The sequence below is a fragment of the Pseudophryne corroboree genome, chromosome 11 (assembly GCF_028390025.1).
Source record: "Pseudophryne corroboree isolate aPseCor3 chromosome 11, aPseCor3.hap2, whole genome shotgun sequence".
Lineage (NCBI taxonomy): Eukaryota > Metazoa > Chordata > Amphibia > Anura > Myobatrachidae > Pseudophryne > Pseudophryne corroboree.
Genome location: NC_086454.1, coordinates 95,128,371 through 95,146,330, shown reverse-complemented (window position 1 = coordinate 95,146,330; position 17,960 = coordinate 95,128,371). Strand labels below are relative to the sequence as shown.

At 47.2% G+C, this 17,960-nt stretch overlaps 1 protein-coding gene across 1 annotated transcript in view; it reads right to left on the bottom strand.

The window, feature by feature from the left end:
- Positions 1-207: 207 nt before the first annotated feature.
- RAPSN (receptor associated protein of the synapse) overlaps positions 208-17,960 on the bottom strand; it is a 230,350-nt gene continuing 212,597 nt past the window's right edge. Inside the window, exons 6-8 of the mRNA XM_063944580.1 lie at positions 12,064-12,117; positions 8,368-8,567; positions 208-1,214 (exon numbers count right to left, since the gene is read on the bottom strand). Of these exons, the coding sequence (XP_063800650.1) occupies positions 1,142-1,214; positions 8,368-8,567; positions 12,064-12,117 (327 nt within the window). The 3' untranslated portion in view covers positions 208-1,141. The remainder of the gene's footprint in view (positions 1,215-8,367; positions 8,568-12,063; positions 12,118-17,960) is intronic.

Sequence of the window (17,960 nt, the reverse complement as noted above, 5' to 3'; positions counted from 1 at the left end):
AAGTGTTGATAAGTGCAAGGTGATAACATATCAACCAGTCAGCTCCTAACTGTCAATTTACATATTGGAGCTGATTGGCTGGTGTGTTCTCACCTTGCACTTATCACTGCTTTATCACTTCTCCAGGCTTAATACATCTGCCCTGTATTTTTTGACCTTTTAAGTGAACACGTGGAAATAAGCAAGAGGACAATGAACACATGAACATGCAGGCGTGGAGTGCTGCTTTTATACAGAAACAACAAAACAAAACAAGTCGTACTGTATTTACAGAGGGAGGTAGGTTCATTGAAAGTAAGGTCTCTTTGCAAGAGATCTGGACACACGGAACAGCCTCACAGTAATGCTTGCGAGGACAACAAACAGGTATAATGTCTACAATCCCCATAGTAGCATGGAATAAAACAGATGAGAAAATCAGTTCTGTCCATTTCAGGTTCCGTAGAAATGTGGTCACTTGGTTGACCAGACTGTAATTCCTTTCTGGGAGTGGCACAGGGAAGAGTCCATATTGATCCATTATGTATATACTGTAGGATAACATTGTTGTAACATATAAATGTTAGAAAATGGAGGCAGTTTACTGCAACGACCACACATTAGAGGGCAGTAGATGATCGTGTCACTGGAAGACAACACTAAGAAATGGGGTAGTTTAAACAGAGATAAATATTATACCAGTCATAACATATAAACTAGGCTGGTTTTCCATGCACCTGATGCTGGGACTTGTAGTTCAACAGCAATAGGAAAACCATGGACTAGCTAAGCCACAGATATAGAAGACTTTTTGCATTTGGAAAGCAGAGTTTATAAAAATCTAATCAAGCGCTTTGTCATTCCAGAAGTTACTGTTATTAGACTGCCTTGAAGTATAAAATAGACTTAAAAAAATGAAATGAAAAAAAAACTAGCCCTGCTCATACATGTTGCAGTGCATCCGACCACTTCACATGTCACGTACGTGTCACGTATGACAGAGGCATGTCAGCTGCAGCAAGCACCCAGTGTCTTATTCCGAAGACCACACACGCCTAGAGACCAAGGCTGCCAATGGGAACATTTGTCCAGCTGCTCCTTTCCCAAATGGTCCTGGAATACAGGGCAATATACTATAGCTTCCACCCAGTGCACCTGTCGATCACACAAAACCGGGTTTCACAGAAGAGCGTCTGCAATTAGGACAACCACGAGATCCGTTGGTTTGGAGACACCTAGAATAGAATAGAGATAGTATTGTATGCCGTTCATGTCTTTATATCAATAAACACTGCACAGTCATTTATTTGGATTAACGGTGAACAAAACACAGCTCTGCTGTGCTCTTGGCTGAAAACATTATATTAAGATACAGAAAAACAAGTAACACGGCCTGATGATATGGTGATAATGCTGAAAAGCACAGAAGGGAAACAAAAATAAGAAGCAACGTGTTTATTAAAAGTAGCCAGAGGACACATATACAAAAAGCGTTAACCTATGGTCAAACTGATACCAAAGTTCTAAAAGTAGACACTGTGAAGACATGATTTATAGTTTTGTGTAGAAATTGTCACATTGTATACTAAATCAAGAAACTCCCCATTTCTCTGACGTCCTAGTGGATGCTGGGAACTCCGTAAGGACCATGGGGGAATAGCGGCTCCGCAGGAGACTGGGCACAAAAAGTAAAAGCTTTAGACTAGCTGGTGTGCACTGGCTCCTCCCCCTATGACCCTCCTCCAAGCCTCAGTTAGATTTTTGTGCCCGAACGAGAAGGGTGCAAGCTAGGTGGCTCTCCTGAGCTGCTTAGAAGTAAAAGTTTAAATAGGTTTTTTATTTTCAGTGAGTCCTGCTGGCAACAGGCTCACTGCATCGTGGGACTAAGGGGAGAAGAAGCGAACTCACCTGACTGCAGAGTGGATTGGGCTTCTTGGCTACTGGACATTAGCTCCAGAGGGACGATCACAGGTTCAGCCTGGATGGGTCCCGGAGCCGCGCCGCCGGCCCCCTTACAGAGCCAGAAGAGCGAAGAGGTCCGGAGAAAGCGGCGGCAGAAGACGTTCCTGTCTTCAAATAAGGTAGCGCACAGCACTGCAGCTGTGCGCCATTGCTCTCAGCACACTTCACACTCCGGTCACTGAGGGTGCAGGGCGCTGGGGGGGAGTGCCCTGAGACGCAATAAAAACGATATAAAAACCTTATATGGCTAAAAAAAATGCATCACATATAGCTCCTGGGCTATATGGATGCATTTATCCCCTGCCAGTTTCCTGAAAAAAGCGGGAGAAAAGGCCGCCGTGAAGGGGGCGGAGCCTTTCTCCTCAGCACACAAGCGCCATTTTCTTTCACAGCTCCGCTGGAAGGACGGCTCCCTGACTCTCCCCTGCAGTCCTGCACTACAGAAACAGGGTAAAACAGAGAGGGGGGCACTATTGGCAGCTAATATATAAATACAGCAGCTATAACAGGGAGTAACACTTATATAAGGTTATCCCTGTATATATATAGCGCTCTGGTGTGTGCTGGCAAACTCTCCCTCTGTCTCCCCAAAGGGCTAGTGGGGTCCTGTCCTCTATCAGAGCATTCCCTGTGTGTGTGCTGGGTGTCGGTACGATTGTGTCGACATGTATGAGGAGGAAAATTATGTGGAAGCAGAGCAATTGCCTGTGTTAGTGGTGTCACCCCCTAGGGAGTCGACACCTGACTGGATGGTAGTAATTAAAGAATTACGTGACAATGTCAGCACTTTGCAAAAAACTGTTGACGACATGAGACAGCCGACAAATCAATTAGTGCCTGTTCAGGCGTCTCAGACACCGTCAGGGGCGCTAAAACGCCCGTTACCTCAGATGGTCGACACAGACCCTGACACGGATACTGAATCCAGTGTCGACGGTGACGAGACAAACGTAATGTCCAGTAGGGCCACACGTTACATGATCACGGCAATGAAGGAGGCATTGAACATTTCTGACACTACAAGTACCACAAAAAAGGGTATTATGTGGGGTGTGAAAAAACTACCAGTGGTTTTTCCTGAGTCAGATGAATTAAATGAGGTGTGTGATAAAGCGTGGGTTTCCCCCAATAAAAAACTGCTGATTTCTAATAAATTATTGGCACTATACCCTTTCCCGCCAGAGGTTAGGGCACGTTGGGAAACACCCCCTAGGGTAGATAAGGCGCTCACATGCTTATCAAAACAAGTGGCGTTACCGTCTCCTGATACGGCCGCTCTCAAGGAACCAGCTGATAGAAGGCTGGAAAATATCTTAAAAGGTATATACACACATACCGGTGTTATACTGCGACCAGCGATCGCCTCAGCCTGGATGTGCAGCGCTGGAGTGGCTTGGTCGGATTCCCTGACTGAAAATATTGATACCCTGGATAGGGACAGTATATTATTAACTATAGAGCATTTAAAGGATGCATTACTATATATGCGAGATGCACAGAGGGATATTTGCACCCTGGCATCTAGAGTAAGTGCGATGTCCATTTCTGCCAGAAGAACGTTATGGACGCGACAGTGGTCAGGTGATGCGGATTCCAAACGACATATGGAAGTATTGCCGTATAAAGGGGAGGAGTTATTTGGGGTCGGTCTATCGGACCTGGTGGCCACAGCAACGGCTGGAAAATCCACCTTTTTACCCCAGGTCACCTCTCAGCAGAAAAAGACACCGTCTTTTCAAACCCAGTCCTTTCGTCCCTATAAGGGCAAGAGGGAAAAAGGCCGCTCGTTCCTGCCCCGGGGCAGAGGAAGGGGAAAAAGACTGCACCATGCAGCCTCTTCCCAGGAGCAGAAGCCCTCCCCCGCTTCTGCCAAGTCCTCAGCATGACGCTGGGGCTCTGCAAGCAGACTCGGGCACGGTGGGGGGCCGTCTCAAGAATTTCAGCGCGCAGTGGGCTCACTCGCAAGTGGACCCCTGGATCCTGCAGGTAGTATCACAGGGGTACAAATTGGAATTCGAGACGTCTCCCCCTCGCCGGTTCCTGAAGTCTGCTCTACCAACGTCTCCCTCCGACAGGGAGGCAGTATTGGAAGCTATTCACAAGCTGTATTCCCAGCAGGTGATAATCAAGGTACCCCTCCTACAACAGGGAAAGAGGTATTATTCCACGCTGTTTGTGGTACCGAAGCCGGACGGCTCGGTGAGACCAATTTTAAATCTAAAATCTTTGAACACTTACATAAAAAGGTTCAAATTCAAGATGGAGTCACTCAGAGCAGTGATAGCGAACCTGGAAGAAGGGGACTATATGGTATCTCTAGACATCAAGGATGCTTATCTCCATGTCCCAATCTACCCTTCTCACCAAGGGTACCTCAGGTTTGTGATACAAAACTGTCATTATCAGTTTCAGACGCTGCCGTTTGGATTGTCCACGGCACCACGGGTCTTTACCAAGGTAATGGCCGAAATGATGATTCTTCTTCGAAGAAAAGGCGTATTAATTATCCCTTACTTGGACGATCTCCTGATAAGGGCAAGGTCCAGGGAACAGTTAGAGGTCGGAGTAGCACTATCTCAGGTAGTGCTACGTCAGCACGGGTGGATTCTAAATATCCCAAAATCACAGCTGATTCCAACAACACGTCTACTGTTCCTAGGGATGATTCTGGACACAGTCCAGAAAAAGGTGTTTCTCCCGGAGGAGAAGGCCAGGGAGTTATCCGAGCTAGTCAGGAACCTCCTAAAACCAGGACAAGTGTCAGTGCATCAGTGCACGAGAGTCCTGGGAAAAATGGTGGCTTCTTACGAAGCGATTCCATTCGAAAGATTCCATGCAAGAACTTTTCAGTGGGATCTGCTGGACAAATGGTCCGGATCGCATCTTCAGATGCATCAGCGGATAACCCTATCTCCAAGGACAAGGGTATCTCTCCTGTGGTGGTTACAGAAGGCTCATCTTCTAGAGGGCCGCAGATTCGGCATTCAGGATTGGATGCTGGTAACCACGGATGCCAGCCTGAGAGGCTGGGGAGCAGTCACACAGGGAAGAAATTTCCAGGGCTTGTGGTCAAGCATGGAAACGTCTCTTCACATAAATATCCTAGAGCTAAGGGCCATTTACAATGCCCTAAGTCAAGCAAGGCCTCTGCTTCAGGGTCAACCGGTATTGATCCAGTCGGACACGACCTCCACCCGGGGGAGTGGGGACTTCATCCAGAAGTCTTCCAAGTGATTGTAAACCGTTGGGAAAAACCAAAGGTGGACATGATGGCGTCCCGTCTCAACAAGAAACTGGACAGATATTGCGCCAGGTCAAGGGACCCTCAGGCAATAGCGGTGGACGCTCTGGTAACTCTGTGGGTGTTCCAGTCGGTATATGTGTTCCCTCCTCTTCCTCTCATACCAAAAGTACTGAGAATCATAAGAAGGAGAGGAGTAAGAACGATACTCGTGGCTCCGGATTGGCCAAGAAGAACTTGGTACCCGGAGCTGCAAGAGATGCTCACGGAGGACCCGTGGCCTCTACCTCTAAGGAAGGACCAGCTCCAGCAGGGACCTTGTCTGTTCCAAGACTTACCGCGGCTGCGTTTGACGGCATGGCGGTTGAACGCCGGATCCTGAAGGAAAAAGGCATTCCAGATGAAGTCATCCCTACCCTGATCAAGGCCAGGAAGGATGTAACTGCAAAACATTATCATCGCATTTGGCGAAAATATGTTGCGTGGTGTGAGGCCAAGAAGGCCCCTACGGAGGAATTTCAACTGGGTCGTTTCCTACATTTCCTGCAAGCAGGATTGTCTATGGGCCTAAAATTAGGATCCATTAAGGTTCAAATTTCGGCCCTGTCGATCTTCTTCCAGAAAGAACTGGCTTCAGTGCCTGAAGTTCAGACGTTTGTCAAAGGGGTACTGCATATACAGCCTCCTTTTGTGCCTCCAGTGGCACCTTGGGATCTCAATGTAGTTTTAGGGTTCCTAAAATCACATAGGTTTGAACCACTTGCCACAGTGGATTTGAAATATCTCACATGGAAAGTGGTAATGCTGTTGGCCCTGGCTTCAGCCAGGCGCGTATCAGAATTGGCGGCTTTATCCTATAAAAGCCCTTACCTGATATTTCATTCGGATAGGGCGGAATTGAGGACTCGTCCTCAATTTCTCCCTAAGGTGGTTTCAGCGTTTCACATGAATCAACCTATTGTGGTACCTGTGGCTACTAGGGACTTGGAGGACTCCAAGTTGCTGGACGTAGTCAGGGCCCTGAAAATATATGTTTCCAGGACGGCTGGAGTCAGAAAATCTGACTCGCTGTTTATACTGTATGCACCCAACAAGCTGGGTGCTCCTGCTTCTAAGCAGACGATTGCTCGTCGGATTTGTAGTACAATTCAACTTGCACATTCTGTGGCAGGCCTGCCACAGCCAAAATCTGTAAAAGCCCATTCCACAAGGAAGGTGGGCTCATCTTGGGCGGCTGCCCGAGGGGTCTCGGCTTTACAACTTTGCCGAGCAGCTACTTGGTCAGGGGCAAACACGTTTGCTAAATTCTACAAATTTGATACCCTGGCTGAGGAGGACCTGGAGTTCTCTCATTCGGTGCTGCAGAGTCATCCGCACTCTCCCGCCCGTTTGGGAGCTTTGGTATAATCCCCATGGTCCTTACGGAGTTCCCAGCATCCACTAGGACGTCAGAGAAAATAAGAATTTACTTACCGATAATTCTATTTCTCATAGTCCGTAGTGGATGCTGGGCGCCCATCCCAAGTGCGGATTGTCTGCAATACTTGTATATAGTTATTGTTACAAACAAATCGGGTTGTTTATTGTTGGAAGCCATCTTTTCAGAGGCTCCTACGGTTATCATACTGTTAACTGGGTTCAGATCACGAGTTGTACGGTGTGATTGGTGTGGCTGGTATGAGTCTTACCCGGGATTCGAGATCCTTCCTTATTATGTACGCTCGTCCGGGCACAGTATCTTAACTGAGGCTTGGAGGAGGGTCATAGGGGGAGGAGCCAGTGCACACCAGCTAGTCTAAAGCTTTTACTTTTTGTGCCCAGTCTCCTGCGGAGCCGCTATTCCCCCATGGTCCTTACGGAGTTCCCAGCATCCACTACGGACTATGAGAAATAGAATTATCGGTAAGTAAATTCTTATTTACTTATAACTGGAAAATGTATTTACTTAGCAATTTCTTGGGTCTTCAGACCTGTAAACTAATGGAGCTGTGACTTAAAGCCATCTGTTTCTTTACAATGTATTATATTTGTTCACGTTTAATGCATTTATATGTTATGACTCATATAACCAAGGTTGTAGTCTATTTTGGTTGAAATAATGCCCTTTTTATTGTTTTAAAAAACTCTCTAATGGTGTCAGCAGTGGGATTGCCTGATGGTGTAACAGCATTACTGACGGCGGATGAGGCTCTTATACACTAGGATGGCTACTGATTCTCATTTCTAACCCTGAGGATTTAATATACTGGAATAGATCTGGTTGAAGAAGGAATAACACATTTTCAGACATGTCTGATTTTGTACAATGTATGGATCCATCTTTCTCATATCTTTCGATTATAGATGATAGGATGCAAATATATAATGTACTTTCATTGACTCAGATAATGATGAGCCTGATAAAACGGGAACTGCTTATGAAACGATTGAAACAAAGATTGGGAAAACTGTGCGAGAGTGGGTGGAAGGGGGTGTTCTGGATTGTACCTATACTCCTTTTATGCTTTAATGTTGAAGTGGAGATATTTTAAAAGTTTTTAACTGATCAGCCTCCTACTTTTAAATCTTATGCTGGGCATACATTATACAATTATATGTACGATCCGTGATATTGGTAGATAGCCAAGATATTTGTACAGTGTGTATGGATAACCAATACGAAAATATTGATCGATCGTACATGCCGACTTGTCCATCATGTGCATCCAATTTAATATTTTTCATGTTGCTAGTCGGCCAGTGTATGCGCTGCCGCAGCCGGCCAACTAACATTTCCCCTGTTTTTCATGGTTGAGGAACAGGGAAATGTCTCCCCAGATATCGTGTGGGCATACACTATGAGACAGGGCCGGAACTAGGGGTTTGCAACCAGTGCCACCACACAGAGCGCAAGGGCTCTGTGGGCAGCACCGTCACCACCCCACGACCCTTGCTTCTGGCTGGTAAGGTGTCTGGAGCAGCACCCTGCAGCACCCTGCAGCCAGAATTGCTGCTGCAGTGCCAGATCTTACAGTCTCTTCAGCTGATCAGTGTTTGTCACATAATGAGGTCATGCACGTGATGTCATGACGTCACATGCTCAGGAGGCAGGGACGCATTTGTGCCCCGTTACGGCCCTTCTGTGAAATATCTCACAGTGTATGTCCAGCATTGACAGTTAATTAACATGATGCTTTCTCCCTTACCGGAGGTGGAAGACGTGGGAGCAGGGCAATGCCTGAAGCTGGCAGTTCTTTTCTCCAATGGACTCTCCACACATCCCACAATACAACTCCATCTCCTCCACACACTCATGGAATCGGACAACATGTGCTCGGAGTTCACGTTGTTGCTGCCTTGTCCGATAGACAATCTCACTTAGGCAGTGGACCTTCAACAAACAGAGCTATGGAGAGATAGCAGAGAAGATAAGCAAACCAACAATCTTGCCTCTTGGCTACAGTAGGTAACACTGCTCCACTGGACCACACTGTGGCCTTTAAGGATTTCAGAAGACCTCTCAGCTAGAGAGTATTCACCTGACACATACCCGAAAAATAATTCTGCATTTCCAACAAAATTAGAAACACTAATAAAGCAGGATTAAGAGAAGAGTGAGAAGACACAGAATACAAGGGATAAGTAGGAGAAGAGGTAGAACATACATAATATAAGGGGTAGAAAGGAGAGTGTGAGGAAAAAGAACATGAGGGACAAGATAGTATGAATGAAAGATACAGAACACCCCTGGGGTTCTGTATTAGCAGAGAAGATACAGAACATGAGGTATATACAGCATATGTGGGGTAAGCAAGAGAAGACAGAACAGTGTGAGGAAAAAGAACACGGGGTGGAAAGGACAGTGTGAGGAAAAAGAACACAGGGAATGGACAGGACAGTGTGAGGAAAAGAAAATGGAATGGACAGGACAGTGAGGAAAAAGAAGACGGGATGGATAGGACAGCGTGAGGAAAAAGAACACAGGGGACGGACAGGACAGTGTAAGGAAAAAGAATACAGGGGACGGACAAGACAGTGTGAGTAAAAAGAACACAGGGGACGGACAGGACAGTGTGAAGAAAAAGAACACGGGGTGGAGAGGACAGTGTGAGGAAAAAGAAAACAGGATAGATAGGACAGCGTGAGGAAAAAGAACGCATGGGACAGACAGGACAGCGTGAGGAAAAAGAATACAAGGGTGGACAGGACAGTGTGAGGGAAAAGAACACAAGGGATAGACAGTATGAGGAAAAAGAACACGGGACGGACAGGACAGTGTGAGGACAAAGAACACCGGGGGGACAGGACAGTATAAGGAAAAAGAACACAGGGGATGGTCAGGACAGCATGAGGAAAAAGAACACAGGGGGTGGACAGGACAGTGTGAGGAAAAAGAACACAGGGGATAGATAGGACAGCGTGAGGAAAAAAACACAGGGGACAGACAGGACAGCATGAGGAAAAAGAACACAGGGGTGGACAGGACAGTGTGAGGGAAAAGAACACAAGGGATGGACAGTATGAGGAAAAAGAACATGGGATGGACAGGACACGGGACGGACAGAACACCGGGGGACAGGACAGTGTGAGGAAAGAGAACACAGGGGATGGACAGGACAGCATGAGGAAAAAGAACACAGCGGGTGGAGAGGACAGTGTGAGGGAAAAGAACACGGGATGGATAGGACAGCGTGAGGAAAAAGAACACAGGGGACGGACAGGACAGTGTAAGGAAAAAGAACACAGGGGACGGACAAGACAGTGTGAGTAAAAAGAACACGGGACGGCCAGGACAGTGTGAAGAAAAAGAACACGGGGTGGAGAGGACAGTGTGAGGAAAAAGAAAACAGGATAGATAGGACAGCGTGAGGAAAAAGAACACAGGGGACGGACAGGACAGTGTAAGGAAAAAGAACACAGGGGACGGACAAGACAGTGTGAGTAAAAAGAACACGGGACGGCCAGGACAGTGTGAAGAAAAAGAACACGGGGTGGAGAGGACAGTGTGAGGAAAAAGAAAACAGGATAGATAGGACAGCGTGAGGAAAAAGAACACAGGGGACAGACAGGACAGCGTGAGGAAAAAGAATACAAGGGTGGACAGGACAGTGTGAGGGAAAAGAACACAAGGGATGGACAGTATGAGGAAAAAGAACACGGGACGGACAGGACAGTGTGAGGACAAAGAACACCGGGGGGACAGGACAGTATAAGGAAAAAGAACACAGGGGATGGTCAGGACAGCATGAGGAAAAAGAACACAGCAGGTGGACAGGACAGTGTGAGGGAAAAGAACACGGGGTGGACAGGACAGCATGAGGAAAAAGAACACGGGATGGACAGGACAGTGTGAGGAAAAAGAACATGGGATAGACAGGGCAGCATGAAGAAAAAGAACATGGGGTGGACAGGACAGTGTGAGGGAAAAGAACACAGGGGGTGGACAGTACAGTGTGAGGAAAAAGAACACGGGGTGGACAGGACAGTGTGAGGAAAAAGAAAACGGGATGGACAGGACAGTGTGAGGAAAAAGAACACAGGGGATAGATAGGACAGCGTGAGGAAAAAAACACGGGACAGACAGGACAGCATGAGGAAAAAGAGCACAGGGGTGGACAGGACAGTGTGAGGGAAAAGAACACAAGGGATGGACAGTATGAGGAAAAAGAACATGGGATGGACAGGACACGGGACGGACAGAACACCGGGGGACAGGACAGTGTGAGAAAAGAGAACACAGGGGATGGACAGGACAGCATGAGGAAAAAGAACACAGCGGGTGGAGAGGACAGTGTGAGGGAAAAGAACACGGGGTGGACAGGACAGTGTGAGGAAAAAGAACACAGGGGATGGACAGGACAGCATGAGGAAAAAGAACACAGGGGGTGGACAGGACAGTGTGGGGGGAAAGAACACGGGATGGACAGGACAGCATGAGGAAAAAGAACACAGGGGGTGCCCAGAACAGTGTGAGGGAAAAGAACACGGGGTGGACAGGACAGCATGAGGAAAAGAACACAGGGGATGGACAGGACAGTGTGAGGAAAAAGAACACATGGGATGGACAGGACAGTGAGGAAAAAGAACACGAGGCATAGACTGAAGTACCGGACAGTATAAAGTAAAGATATAGGGGGTCATTCCGAGTTGTTCGCTCGGTAAATTTCTTCGCATCGCAGCGATTTTCCGCTTAGTGCGCATGCGCAATGTTCGCACTGCGACTGCGCCAAGTAAATTTGCTATGCAGTTAGGATTTTTACTCACGGTTTTTTCATCGTTCTGGTGATCGTAATGTGATTGACAGGAAGTGGGTGTTTCTGGGCGGAAACTGGCCGTTTTATGGGAGTGTGTGAAAAAACGCTACCATTTCTGGGAAAAACGCGGGAGTGGCTGGAGAAACGGAGGAGTGTGGCGAACGCTGGGTGTGTTTGTGACGTCAAACCAGGAACGACAAGCACTGAACTGATCGCAGATGCCGAGTAAGTTTGAAGCTACTCAGAAACTGCTAAGAGGTGTGTAATCGCAATTTTGAGAATCTTTCGTTCGCAATTTTAAGAAGCTAAGATTCACTCCCAGTAGGCGGCGGCTTAGCGTGTGCAAAGCTGCTAAAAGCAGCTTGCGAGCGAACAACTCGGAATGACCCCCATAGAACCTAGCAGAAGGATAAGAAAACAGACCATGTTTCAGGGAAACATACATTAGACAAGGGATAGGCAGGACAGGATAGAGAATAAGTGAATTATATAATATACACTTTCAGTATATATTTTTTTCCCACTGTTGAATTTGTTGTTTAGACTTCGTAGGATATGAATATATAGTACTCTGACCGGATATAATGTTTAATGGGTTATGGAAGAGGCCTTGGTAAAATCTCCTTTAATCCTTGTTGTCTCACTCACCTTATTGCCTATTTCTTCTGCCAACTCCTGAGCTTTCTGGAGCCCATCCAGCGCCTGCAGATTAAACACACATGTCAGGCAAATTACCAGGAGCAAATGCTTGTTATTGTGTAACTGCTGTACCCAGAGCTGACCTGATTATAGACCGAACAGATGCAGCACATGGCATGCTACACCCACCCTCCTCAGTACATAGTTCTAGAGGATGGAAGAACAAATAGCACAAGATATGTGCCAAATCTGCCCGCATACAATGCATACATGCACATACCGTGTGTAAGAGTAGTGTTGGTATAATAGCAATGCCATATAGACCCTACCTAAGTTTACCAATTGAATATATATATATATATATATATATATATATAAAATTATATTGCTGTCAACCTATATTTTGGTTAACTATTTGCATGCAACCACAATGTTGTTTATTTATGTTGAATATTATGTGCCTTCATTATCGAGCCTAGAATGAACAATTAGATCCTGCTAGGAATGGATTTCTAATGTACCATCGGTTGGCTGCGTTTGGATTTGGGCATTCAGCGCACTATGTTGCTATAGATACAGTGGCTCCGTGTATGTTATTGTTTCTGTTATTGTCATGGTGACGGGGAGCACGTTGACCGGAAGTGACGTAGTGTGACGTCACTTCCGCTGCGCTGGACGGAGCGGGCGCTGTCCCGCCGGCCAGATGGCGTTAACCACAGGGTGATTTATTGCCTTTATAAGGTAAGACGTTTTACTGTATGTATACCTGAGGAAAATGCCTTAAATAAACCGGCATTGAAAGTTTGAAACGTCGTACTTTATCCTTTGCCTATCTAAGAGTTCTTATTGCTACAAGTCGCCAGGAGTGCCGCGCCCACTGCTTTTGTGTATATATATATATATATATATATATATATATATATATATATATATATTGCAATTTTCATGTGCAGCAAACTAAAATGTTGAGTATTGGATGCAGTAGACCAACATAACAAGGGCAAAAATCAGTACAGCAGTGACCTAATTGTGCAACAAAATTAGTTAATACAAGTAGCACTGAATAACTCAGTGCCCAAGGGGGATGCAGTCAGTTTACCTCCAATCAAAATCCCGACGTTCAAAATCCTGACACCAATTGACCGATGGTCAAAATCCCGACAAGGTCAAAATCCCGACATGGACAAAATACCGACATTTAAAATACAGACAAGGCCAAAATACCGACATGTAAAATGCCGACAGGTCAAAATACCGACATGATTTTTTTCATTGAAACCGACTTGTTCATACTTTACCATCCCAGTGGACCTGGAGGGGGAATGTCATAGTGTGCCTGCGCTCGCCATGCGAGGGGACTCGGTACACTTTATATGGTGTCCATGTTGACTTATGTCGACATACACACAAAAAACAACAAAAACGCATGTCGGGATTTTGACCATCGGTCAATTGGTGTCGGGATTTTGTTTGGAGGTATTTCATACCGATCCCGCCCAGGGAAGGGTGGACATTAGGGTAGCCATACCAGGGATCAGCGGGAGCTTCCAATCCCGGGAATTTTTGGATTAGAAAGCCCCATTGTTTTTTCTGCCAGGCTGCCCAGCTCCCTCCTCCAGGCTCCTCCTGCTCCATGCTGTGCGCACTGTGCAGTGTGACATGAAGTCAGAGGTCACGCTGCACAGTCTGCCGCCCGCGCTTCCCCGAACCGCACCTCGCTGCCCACAGCCTGCAGCAAGTGAACCCGTCCGCACTCGCAGAAGATGGTGAGTAGTTCTGTGTGCTGAGCGGGCCGGGAAGGAGGGGGTACTGAAGATTTTAGTTTAAAAATCTTCAACCCAATCACGGATATCCCGGGATTGATCATTTTTCAATCCCGATACCCGGGATTGAAAAAAAGGACCGGGATTGGCCTCCCTAGTGGACATAAGGAGTCTGAGCCACTATCTGTAAGTGGGAAAGTACTGGACACAAACAGTGCAGAGTGGGGGTGCAGAGTGAGGATCAGGAGGATGAAGGGCCCTGCTTGAAAAATCTTACAGTTTAAAAGGTTGAGGATAAAACTGAGAGGTGAGCTAGGAAGAGACAGAGAGAACATATATAGAAGATGTAAGTTAATAGTGTAAGGGGAGGTGGTTAGACAAGGGATGTTTTCAGGGCACATCTGAGTACATGAAGGGTGTCAGACAGTCTGATAAGGCAGGCAACTGAGCTCCAGAGGAGGGAAGCAGCACAGACTACGGCTGCATCTGCGTACGAAATGGTATGTTACAGTGTATTCCTGGAAATCACTGTAACATAGCATTTCATATGCAGATACAGCCAAAGTCGCACACAGAATATAGGCATTCCGCATATGATTTTAATCAGCAGAAGCTGCTTGTGCATCCTAGCCATATAGCAAATGCAAATAAGACTCATTTTCGGCAAAAAGACCCGCAAAGTTAGCAGCGCTGCCAGCTGACTCACACTAGTCATCTCTTGCTGCATGGCGTATTGAGGCAAGATGTATGAGGACACATCTGTATCCAAGCAGAGGCAGAGGTCACAGTTTTAGCTGCTGTGTGAGTGCTGTTTGTGGGAGGGTTGGTTGTGCAATAGTGTTCGGCATATGTGTAAGGTACATTATGTGTGTTATGCGTATAAATGCATTTATAATGTGCGGCATATGTGTAAGGAACATTGTTGTGTGGCATATGTGTAAGGGGCATTATGTGTGTTATGCATATAAATGCATTAATAATGTGCGGCATATGTGTGTCATTATGTGTATAAGGGAAATAATGTGCAGCATACATGTAAGCTACATTATGTGTATAAGGGCTTTAATAAAGGTTGGCATAATGAGTGTAGCATTGCCAGATCTGTCTGTAATAAACTGGTCCCCACCCATGACCTTTTCATCTCAAATTCCTTGCATCTCCTAGCCATCACTGAAACTTGGATTACCCCCTCTGACACAGTTTCTCCTGCTACTCTCTCTGAAGGGAGTCTCACATTCTCACCCCACCCCCTGACTTGGGGGTCGGTGGTGGTGTTGGGCTCCTACTACCCTCTAGCTACTCATACCAACTCATACCACCAGAACCATACCTTACATTCTCTACATTTGAGGTCCATGCCATACACCTCTTCCAACCTGTTCATCTTCGAGTAACTGTTATTTACTGCCCCCCTGGCATGCCCTCCAAATTCCTTGACAACTTTGCTTCCTGGCTTCCTTACTTCCTCTCTTCTGATTTTCCCTCCATTATCCTAGGTGATTTCAACATCCCTATTGATAACCCCACAAAATCACCTGCCTCTAAACTCCTTAACATCACCTCTTCTCTTGGTCTCTCCCAGTGGACCTCCTCCCCCTCCCATGTGAGTGGAAGCTCACTGGATCTGGTTTTCACTCACCACTATGATCTTTCTGATTTCTCTAACTCCCTGTTCCCCCACTCTGACCATCACCTACTCACTTTTAACCTATCTCTATCTGCTTCTCCATTTTTACCACCTAAGACTACCATCACTAAGTGTAACATTGAGGCTATTGACACCACTTCCCTATCTTCCCTGTTTGACTCACTGCTCTCTCCTATTCTCTCTCTTTCCTGCCCTGAACAAGCTATTTCCCTTTACAATGCATCCCTTACCTCTGCTCTTGACTCTGTCGCCCCACCAACCACTATTCACCCTCGCAGATTGACACCTCAACCCTGGCACACCAAATGCACCAGATATCTGCAAAAACGCTCACGTACCGCTGAGCGTCAGTGGAGGAAATCACGCAATAAGGCCGACTTCCTCCACTACAAATTTATGCTCTCATCCTACTTCGGTGCCCTTACCCTCTCAAAACAATCTTACTTCAAAAACCTCATCTCATCCCAATCCTCAAACCCCAGGTGCCTCTTTGCCACTGTCAACTCGCTCCTCTGCCCAACCCCGTCTCAACTCCCCTCTTCGCTTTCTGCTCTTGACTTTGCCACCTACTTCACATCCAAAATTTACTCCATTCGTTAGGGCATAACATCCCACCAGAACCTGAGCAACCCCCCTCCTCCATTTCTCAAACCCCCACCACCACCACCCTCCTTCCCTCCTACCAACTCTGACATCTTTCTTCCCTGTATCTGGAGAGGAAGTCATGGTCCTCATCCGGTCCCCCTCCACCTCCCCACTCGACCCTATTCCCTCCCACCTTCTCTGCTTCCTCTCTTCTTCTGCCTGTTCCCATCTTGCCCATCTACTCAATCTCTCACTCTCATCAGGCACTGTCCCTTCTGTCTTCAAGCATGTACTTGTCTCCCGAATTCTTAAAAAACCTACCCTTGATCCAACCAATCTCTCCAACTACCGACCCATCTCTCTTCTCCCTTTTGCCTCCAAACTCCTTGAGCGTATTGTCTACAACTGCCTCACTGTCTTTCATTCTTCCCACTCACTGCTTGACCCTTTCCAGTCTGGTTCCCGTCCTCAGCACTCCACTGAAACTTCCCTCACACAAGTCTGCAATGACCTCCTTGCAGCTAAATCCAGGCAGTAGCGGATCTTGCCACGGGCAAGCAGGACTTTTGCCCGGGGCGCCGCCTTCCGGAGGGCGCCGCACCATGGCAAGATCCGCTACTGCTGTGCCCCCCGCTGTCCGCTGTGTCCCCCGCTGGTTCCCCGCTGTGAAGGGAACTAGACGCTACGCGTCTAGTTTCCCTCTAGTTTCCCTTCGTGGAGAGGACCTTTGCTGTGCGGTGCGCGATGATGTCATCGCTCACCGCACAGCATTGTGGGATTGACAGACACTAGGGGTCTTAATTGACCTCTAGTGTCTGTCTATGCCAGATCCGAGGAGAGGAGCGGCGGAGGTCTGCAGCGGTCGGGAGCGGGGATAGTAAGTATTAATTTTTTTTTCTTTTTCAGCGGCGCTACTCTACTGTACAGGGGGCGTAAATGACCATGCCCCCTGTATGAAGCCACACCCCTATTTCCCGCCCGGGACGCCAAAAGGGCAAGAACCGGCTCTGAATCTAGGGGCCACTAATCTGCTTATTTTCCTTGATCTCTCTGCTGCTTTTGACACTGTAGACCACCCTCTCCTCCTGCAAATCCTTTACTCCCTTGGTTTGCATGATACTGCTCTCTCCTGGCTGTCCTCCTACCTTTCTTGCCATTCCTTCTCTGTCTCCTCTCATGACTCCACCTCCCCCCCCCCCCCACCACCACTTCCTCTACCAGTAGGCGTCCCCCAAGGTTCTGTTCTTGGGCCTCTCCTTTTCTCTCTCTACACATCCTCATTAGGTGAGCTCATTAGCTCTTTTGATTTAAAATATCATCTCTACGCTGACGATACTCAAATCTACCTTTCCTCCCCTGACCTCTCCCCTGCTCTCCTCACTCGTATCTCCAACTGTCTCTCTACTATCTCCTCCTGGATGTCCCAGCGCTTTCTTAAACTTAAAATGTCTAAGACTGAGGTGATCATCTTCCCTCTAGTGATGAGCGGGTTCGGTTCCTCGGAATCCGAACCCGCCCGAACTTCAGCTTTTTTTACACGGATCCGAGCGACTCGAATCTTCCCGCCTTGCTCGGTTAACCCGAGCGCGCCCGAACGTCATCATGACGCTGTCGGATTCTCGCGAGGCTCGGATTCTATCGCGAGACTCGGATTCTATATAAGGAGCCGCGCGTCGCCGCCATTTTACACGTGCATTGAGATTGATAGTGAGAGGACGTGGCTGGCGTCCTCTCCGTTTAGAGAAGAAATAGATAGGAGAGTGAGACAGTGACACTTCATTTACTGGAGCTTAGGAGGAGTACTCAGACAGAGAGTGCAGAATTTTGCTGATAGTATTAGTTAGTTATACTAGTGACAGAGTGAGACAGTGACACTTCATTTACTGGAGCTTAGGAGGAGTACTCAGACA